This window comes from Drosophila grimshawi, unplaced genomic scaffold (assembly GCF_018153295.1).
Source record: "Drosophila grimshawi isolate 15287-2541.00 unplaced genomic scaffold, ASM1815329v1 contig_416, whole genome shotgun sequence".
Classification (NCBI taxonomy): Eukaryota; Metazoa; Arthropoda; class Insecta; order Diptera; family Drosophilidae; genus Drosophila; species Drosophila grimshawi.
The window spans coordinates 7,652-17,115 of record NW_025063214.1 but is presented as its reverse complement, the minus strand read 5'-3'; the positions used below and the strand labels follow the sequence as shown (position 1 = coordinate 17,115).

The 9,464-nt window shown below is 41.7% G+C and overlaps 1 protein-coding gene across 1 annotated transcript; it reads left to right on the top strand.

The window, feature by feature from the left end:
* Positions 1-5,124: 5,124 nt before the first annotated feature.
* LOC122322550 lies at positions 5,125-9,221 on the top strand. Its single transcript, XM_043215273.1, is given in 2 exon segments — positions 5,125-6,136; positions 6,190-9,221. Coding segments are annotated over 2 exon segments (4,044 nt in total).
* The last annotated feature ends 243 nt before the right edge of the window (positions 9,222-9,464 follow it).

Here is a 9,464-nt window from a genome sequence, read left to right as displayed (position 1 = left end):
GAACTTGACGTTTTAAGTTTATGTTTCCAAATTCAAACGGTTGTGTATTCGCCAATAATTGTCAAAAGTTAGAATTTCTTTCAACATTATGAAGCCCTATTTATATATTTTGACTCTGCATCAAAAGCTGAAAATATGTAGTCTCGAAGTCATTTCGAGAAATTGACGTTTTAAGTTTCTGTTTCCAAATTCAAACAGATGTATCTTCGCCAATAATTGTCAGAAGTTAGAATTTCTTTCAACATTATGAAGCCCTTTTTATATATTTTGATTCTGCATCAAAAGCTGAAAATATGTAGTCTTGAAGTCATTTCGAGAACTTGACGTTTTAAGTTTATGTTTCCAAATTCAAACGGTTGTGTATTCGCCAATAATTGTCAAAAGTTAGAATTTCTTTCAACATTATGAAGCCCTTTTTATATATTTTGACTCTGCATCAAAAGCGGAAAATATGTAGTCTCGAAGTCATTTCGAGAAATTGACGTTTTAAGTTTCTGTTTCCAAATTCAAACGGATGTATCTTCGCCAATAATTGTCAGAAGTTAGAATTTCTTTCAACATTATGAAGCCCTTTTTATATATTTTGACTCTGCATCAAAAGCTGAAAATATGTAGTCTCGAAGTCATTTCGAGAAATGGACGTTTTAAGTTTCTGTTTCCAAATTCAAACGGATGTATCTTCGCCAATAATTGTCAGAAGTTAGAATTTCTTTCAACATTATGAAACCCTTTTTATATATTTTGATTCTGCATCAAAAGCTGAAAATATGTAGTCTTGAAGTCATTTCGAGAACTTGACGTTTTAAGTTTATGTTTCCAAATTCAAACGGTTGTATATTCGCCAATAATTATCAAAAGTTAGAATTTCTTTCAACATTATGAAGCCCTTTTTATATATTTTGACTCTGCATCAAAAGCGGAAAATATGTAGTCTCGAAGTCATTTCGAGAAATTGACGTTTTAAGTTTCTGTTTCCAAATTCAAACGGATGTATCTTCGCCAATAATTGTCAGAAGTCAGAATTTCTTTCAACATTATGAAGCCCTTTTTATATATTTTGACTATGCATCAAAAGCTGAAAATATGTAGTCGCGAAGTCATTTCGAGAAATTGACGTTTTAAGTTTCTGTTTCCAAATTCAAACGGATGTATCTTCGCCAATAATTGTCAGAAGTTAGAATTTCTTTCAACATTATGAAGCCCTTTTTATATATTTTAATTCTGCATCAAAAGCTGAAAATATGTAGTCTCGAAGTCATTTCGAGAAATTGACGTTTTAAGTTTCTGTTTCCAAATTCAAACGGATGTATCTTCGCCAATAATTGTCAGAAGTTAGAATTTCTTTCAACATTATGAAGCCCTTTTTATATATTTTGAATCTGCTTCAAAAGCTGAAAATATGTAGTCGTGGAGTCATTTCGAGAAATTGACGTTTTAAGTTTCGGTTTCCAAATTCAAACGGATGTATCTTCGCCAATAATTGTCAGAAATTAGAATTTCTTTCAACATTATGAAGCCCTTTTTATATATTTTGATTCTGCATCAAAAGCTGAAAATATGTAGTCTCGAAGTCATTTCGAGATATGGGCGGTTTAAGTTTATGTTTCCAAATTCAAACGGTTGTGTATTCGCCAATAATTGTCAAAAGTTAGAATTTCTTTCAACATTATGAAGCCCTATTTATATATTTTGACTATGCATCAAAAGCTGAAAATATGTAGTCTCGAAGTCATTTCGAGAAATTGACGTTTAAAGTTTCTGTTTCCAAATTCAAACAGATGTATCTTCGCCAATAATTGTCAGAAGTTAGAATTTCTTTCAACATTGTGAAGCCCTTTTTATATATTTTGATTCTGCATCAAAAGCTGAAAATATGTAGTCTTGAAGTCATTTCGAGAACTTGACGTTTTAAGTTTATGTTTCCAAATTCAAACGGTTGTGTATTCGCCAATAATTGACAAAAGTTAGAATTACTTTCAACATTATGAAGCCCTATTTATATATTTTGATTCTGCATCAAAAGCGGAAAATATGTAGTCTCGAAGTCATTTCGAGAAATTGACGTTTTAAGTTTCTGTTTCCAAATTCAAACGGTTGTATCTTCGCCAATAATTGTCAGAAGTTAGAATTGCTTTCAACATTATGAAGCCCTTTTTATATATTTTGATTCTGCATCAAAAGCTGAAAATATGTAGTCTCGAAGTCATTTCGAGAAATTGACGTTTTAAGTTTCTGTTCCCAAATTCAAACGGATGTATCTTCGCCAATAATTGTCAGAAGCTAGAATTTCTTTCAACATTATGAAGCCCTTTTTATATATTTTGACTCTGCATCAAAAGCTGAAAATATGTAGTCTCGAAGTCATTTCGAGAAATGGACGTTTTAAGTTTCTGTTTCCAAATTCAAACGGATGTATCTTCGCCAATAATTGTCAGAAGTTAGAATTTCTTTCAACATTATGAAGCCCTTTTTATATATTTTGATTCTGCATCAAAAGCTGAAAATATGTAGTCTTGAAGTCATTTCGAGAACTTGACGTCTTAAGTTTATGTTTCCAAATTCAAACGGTTGTGTATTCGCCAATAATTGTCAAAAGTTAGAATTTCTTTCAACATTATGAAGCCCATTTTATATATTTTGATTCTGCATCAAAAGCTGAAAATATGTAGTCTCGAAGTCATTTCGAGATATGGGCGGTTTAAGTTTATGTTTCCAAATTCAAACGGTTGTGTATTCGCCAATAATTGTCAAAAGTTAGAATTTCTTTCAACATTATGAAGCCCTATTTATATATTTTGACTCTGCATCAAAAGCTGAAATTATGTAGTCTCGAAGTCATTTCGAGAAATTGACGTTTAAAGTTTCTGTTTCCAAATTCAAACAGATGTATCTTCGCCAATAATTGTCAGAAGTTAGAATTTCTTTCAACATTGTGAAGCCCTATTTATATATTTTGACTCTGCATCAAAAGCGGAAAATATGTAGTCTCGAAGCCATTTCGAGAAATTGACGTTTTAAGTTTCGGTTTCCAAATTCAAACGGATGTATCTTCGCCAATAATTGTCAGAAGTTAGAATTTCTTTCAACATTATGAAGCCCTTCTTATATATTTTGATTCTGCATCAAAAGCTGAAAATATGTAGTCTCGAAGTCATTTCGAGAAATTGACGTTTTAAGTTTCTGTTCCCAAATTCAAACGGATGTATCTTCGCCAATAATTGTCAGAAGCTAGAATTTCTTTCAACATTATGAAGCCCTTTTTATATATTTTGACTCTGCATCAAAAGCTGAAAATATGTAGTCGCGAAGTCATTTCGAGAAATGGACGTTTTAAGTTTCTGTTTCCAAATTCAAACGGATGTATCTTCGCCAATAATTGTCAGAAGTTAGAACTTCTTTCAACATTATGAAGCCCTTTTTATATATTTTGATTCTGCATCAAAAGCTGAAAATATGTAGTCTTGAAGTCATTTCGAGAACTTGACGTTTTAAGTTTATGTTTCCAAATTCAAACGGTTGTGTATTCGCCAATAATTGTCAAAAGTTAGAATTTCTTTCAACATTATGAAGCCCTTTTTATATATTTTGATTCTGCATCAAAAGCTGAAAATATGTAGTCTCGAAGTCATTTCGCGAAATTGACGTTTTAAGTTTCTGTTTCCAAATTCAAACGGATGTATCTTCGCCAATAATTGTCAGAAGTTAGAATTTCTTTCAACATTATGAAGCCCTTTTTATATATTTTGACTCTGCATCAAAAGCTGAAAATATTTAGTCTCGAAGTCATTTCGAGAAATTGACGTTTTAACTTTCTGTTTCCAAATTCAAACGGATGTTGTGAGGAGCCATAGAAGCATGCACTTGTGAGCATGCATATATGTGTATGTTTGTGATTATAAACATATATATATATGTATGTTCACGGATGGGCATACAAAATGCCCGTTAGCATGTTATATGCGCCCTCACAACAACTGTCCATTCAGACCGAAAACCGGCCCTGATGCAGTTGCGGCGAATTCGCTCTCTTTCGCCCTCTCCCTTTCTAACGCGGGCGTTCAGCCGTTTGAACGTGTCTGACACACATGTCCATCAGGACATGTGCCGTTAGTGTGGGAAGAGTATTGCGAGAACAATACTGTTGTCCATACTCACACTGACGGCAGACAATGGCTGGCGCCAGCAAAAGGGCAGTGGAAAAGTACCAGAAAATCACGCCACCAAAAGATCACGCCACCAAAGATCACGCCACCGAGGTACAGTCCCGGCAAAAGGTGGCCAGCCACGGCCTATAAAAGGAGCGCCGCCGCATAAGGCGGGGCTGTTTGATTAAATACGCGAGAGTGTCGCACAAGTGAAAAGTGAACAAGCTGTACAAATAAAGCAAGAGAGGCTGCGCGCATATACACGGAGCGAATATATGTGCGAGTGAAAGCCAGAACACCAGTGAAAGTGCAAGGACACGGAGTGTCAAACTCAACAAGGATCACAGGACATCGAGGTCCTGGAATTAGGTGCGAGCCGTATATCCTTGCCACGCTTGAATTGTGGCAACAGGCGATATCCGCAAGGAACCAAGTGAAGCAAGCGAGGCTTGGTCTGTGATTAGCCAGAGAGTGAGACACGCGGATCCTGACTCACAAAAGGACTCGGCGCAATCCTTGAGAAGCAAGGAAGCCGTTAATCCTGGTGAACGTCAGAAGTGCTGTACGGAGTCTCTGGCGGGCAGACTGAGAACCTGGGCTTGCATAGCTGGTGGCGGAGGGCCTAGGGCAGATTCTGGCGCACAGGAGCTCGAGTCACACCTGATCAAGGATACCGAGGCGTGGTGAGACGCTACGGAGCTAGCAATAAGTAGCGATAAGATAAAGAATAATAAGAAGACCAACTGTGATTGGTAATATCAAGCAATAAAAGTGAAATAAATAAAGTGAGTTTAATATATTGATGCTGTGTTGTTAATTGTTGTAAACGCAATATAAATTTGTTGCTCGAACCCACAGCTCGACTGAGTTTTAGCCTAGCTAAAACACCACCTAGCAAATAGGTTCGTTACAACTGGCGCCCAACTTTGGTGGTTGCAATAAATTAAAAACACACATTAAATATTAAAATAAAATCAAAATGGTTCGCGCGTGGGTGTACAATTTAAAAAAAGACGAAGTGCTGAAATATGGAGCTGAATTCGAAGTGGAGTTATCCGGCACTTTGGATGCTATGCGCAGACAATTTGGAGACTGGGTGAGTACTCACGAAAACAGATTGCCATATAGCAGAAGATTGGAGGAACTAGCGGCGATTCATGGCAGACAATCGCCGGCCAGAGAACTAGAAAATGGTGCAGATGCAAGAGAGTCGACGAATATAAATTTCGCCCAGCTGAGCATCCCAGCAACAAGCACAGCAGCGCGGACTCGAGACGCCAATAATACCCTTTGGGGGGTAGCGTCCACACCACAGCCACAAAGAAGAGTGTCCATAAACGAACAAGCTGCACCGACTATGTCCCAGGAATACCCCAGAGTAGCGAAACAAGTCCGCGAATGGAATTTTCGTTTCGACGGCACCACCAAGCCTCTGGAATTCCTGGAACAAGTCGAATGGTCAGCGGATACATATGGGCTGAACCTGAATTTAATTCCCAGGGCGATGCCCGAATTACTTCAGAGAATGGCTCTTAAGTGGTATGTAGCCAACAACCAGCACTGGACGAGATGGGAAGCATTCGTCCAGAGTTTTCAGGAGTATTTCCTTCCAAGGGACTACTTCGAAAACTTAAAGGACGAAGTTACCAGAAGACGACAGGCGATGCACGAACCGTTTAAAGTGTACATGGTAGAAATGCAGACGCTCATGCGGCCACTGCAGTACGCGGCGGAAAAACAACTTAATAAAATATACAACAACAGCCTCCCGGATCTACGAGCTTACGCCAGGCCATATCAATTCAATAATTTGGCAGAATTGATGCATTTGGCCGAAGCGTTCGAGGAACTCGAAGCGGACAGGGAAAAGCTGAGACGACAGAGCCGCATGGAGCAACCGAGACCCATGGAACCACCACGACGCCGCATGGAGCCGCCACAAATGCGTCAGGAAGCTCCTCAATACAGCCTCAGGGAATCCGCGCAGAGATGTAATCGACCACGATTTATGGCAATGACTGACAACCAAAACACACACAACCAGGCGTATCAGGAGCGGACAGAATTCGACACGAGACCCAGACCTGCCCCGAGGACGAGACGAGACAACATACAAACACATATAAGCAACCCAGCGAGGGCATGCAGATTTTGCGGCCAGGAGGGACACTTCGCAATGGAGTGTACGAATCCTATGCTGGAATATTGCTGGTTATGTGGACGTATCGGAGTTCGTAAGTCAGTATGTTGTCCGTCGGGAAACGAGCACCGGCGTCCGCCACCGAGGGGCGAGCGGGAGCCGAACAGGTCAGCCCCAAGACGCTAATCGGAAGCCTGCAGGACGAGGGAGCGCAGCTGACAGCGGTCGTAGAGATCGGCAACTGTCGGTATAAGGCTACGATTGACACAGGGGCCACGAGTAGCTTCGTTAGCGAGAAGCTAGCTCATGGACTGATCAACGTAGGCCGACGAAGCGCAACCACACGTCGAGTCCGGTTGGCAGATGGCCGAAACAGCGGAGTCCGAGAACAAGTCGAGGTGAACATCAAACTAGGGCTGAGGAATATGGATATTGCCCTACTGATACTCCCAGGAGTCATCGACGACTTAGTCCTCGGATGGGACTTTTTGTCTGGCATGGGAACAGTTTTGGAGTGCGCAGGGTTACTAGTAAACATTCCAAAATGCGAGACAAACCACCAAGAAGAGATGTTGTCGGTTGCCAAAACGGTCGAAACACCAATACATCCGGACGCAAAGATTGATCAATTTTTGCGAGGAGAATTGGCGGCATTTGGAGAAATAAAAGGAACATCGCCTATAACTGAGGACCGCATTGTCATGAGCGACGACCGGCCAATTAAACAGCGGTACTTCCCTAAAAACCCCAAAATGCAAGCCGAGATCAACAAACAGGTGGATGACTTGTTGACCAAAGGGTGCATCGAGCCCTCCAGAAGCCCACACAGCGCACCAATCGTGATGGTGAAAAAGAAAACGGGAAAATGGCGTCTCTGTGTGGACTTTCGGCAACTAAACAGCAAATCTATAAAAGATGCATATCCGTTGCCGCGAGTCCACCACATTCTGGACCAGCTGAGAGAGGCAAAATACATAACGAGCTTGGACCTGAAAGATGGATACTGGCAGATCCCGATGGAGAAGGAGAGTCGAGCGTTGACGGCATTCACAGTTCCAGGGAAAGGACTGTTCCAATGGAAAGTAATGCCATTCGGACTCCATTCGGCGCCAGCCACGTTCCAGAGGGCCCTCGATCGCGTGATTGGACCCGAAATGATGCCGCATGCGTTTGCATATTTGGACGACATTATCGTAATCGGGAAAACACGCGAGGAACACATGGACAACTTAAGAGAAGTGTTCCGACGGTTGAGAGCAGCGAATCTGAGGATCAACGTGGACAAGTGCGACTTCTTCAAAAAGGAACTTAAATACCTTGGCCATCAGGTGACCGAAGAAGGGATACGCACGGATCCGGAGAAAATAGCTGCTATCGCCGAGTTGAAACCCCCTGGAAACGTAAAGGAACTACGACAGTACCTAGGAGTGGCATCATGGTACAGGAGGTTCGTACCAGATTTTGCCACAACAGTACACCCACTACACACACTATTGAAGAAAGGTACAAAATGGGAATGGACCGGAGAGCATCAAGAAGCTTTCGAAAAGGTCAAAGCTAAGCTAACACAATCCCCTGTGCTAGCATGCCCAGATTTCTCAAAGCCATTTTGCTTGCAGACGGATGCTAGTAATTATGGCTTGGGAGCGATACTGACCCAAGACTCAGAGGAGGGCGAACGGGTCATATCGTATGCAAGCAGATCTTTAAATGGTGCGGAGCGTAACTACTCTGCGACCGAAAAAGAGTGCCTTGCAATAATCCGCAATCTGTATAGACACATCCCGAATAGAGCTGGAACCGAGGATGTGGTAGCCTGGAAACTATGTGTGCCCACCGGAAAGAGAAGGCAGGTACTAATTGAAAACCACAACACCGCCACCGCAGGTCATACATGCAGCAGAAAAACAATAGCCCGAGTAGCAGCACGCTACTATTGGCCAGGCTTATACAGAGACGTACGTGCATATGTCCAACAATGCGAAATATGTCAGCAGTATAAGCCAAGTCAAATGGCCGCGGCAGGACAAATGCTGACCAAGATACCGGAGGAACCCTGGACCACAGTTTGTGCTGACTTCGTGGGACCACTACCGAGATCGACCCACGGAAACACAATGCTGTTGGTCTTTATAGACCGCTTCTCGAAATGGACGGAAATGGTACCACTCCGAAGCGCCACTACAGCAACTCTACAAAAGGCCTTCAGGGAAAGGATTCTCGCGCGGTTTGGAGTACCTAAAGTTTTAATAACCGACAATGGAACACAATTTACAAGTCGGGCATTAAAAAATTTTCTTGAAGAGATGGGAATCAAACATCAATTGACAGCGCCCTACACTCCACAAGAAAACCCCACGGAACGCGCGAATCGCACGGTGAAGACAATGATCGCACAATTCACCAAGGACAACCAAAGACGTTGGGATGAAGCTCTACCCGAGCTGACACTGGCAGTTAACACCAGCGTCTCAAGCTCCACCGGGTACAGCGCGGCGTTCGTAACACAAGGCCGAGAGCCTAGGCTGCCAAAGGCGTTGTTCGACGAGGTGACAGTCGGAACAGGCCAAGTAGCTCAAACACCGTCCGACAATGCAAAGAAACTAAAGGAAGTATTCGAAATTGTCCGGCGGAGTTTAGAAAAGGCAGCACAGGACCAAGCAAGGCACTACAACCTGCGCCGTAGACCGTGGAAACCAAACATCGGAGACAGAGTGTGGGTGAAGTTACACCACCTGTCGAATGCGGCAGAAGGATTCGCGGCGAAGCTAGCACCGAGATACGGGGGCCCGTACCAAATTGTGGATTTTACCTCACCCGTAATATGCAAGATAAAGGGCATAACGGACAGGCGGATAAGGACAGCACACGTGAGCGACCTGAAGCCCCACAACAACCGGAAGGATACGGGTGAGCCTGAAAAATCAAAACAATAAATATTGCCAAAAATTCCAATCAATATAACAGCGCCGTAGGTCACATTTTTTTCTTTCCCTACATAATAAGAGGGGGAAAATAAATGTGGTCTTATAGATATATGACACATTTATAAATATATATAAAAATAATTAAATATAAGCCCAAAGGAAAGGGTATAAAAATAATTCAATATAAACCCAAAGGAAAGGGTATAAAAATAATTCAATATAAACCCAGAGGAAAGGGTATAAAAATAATTC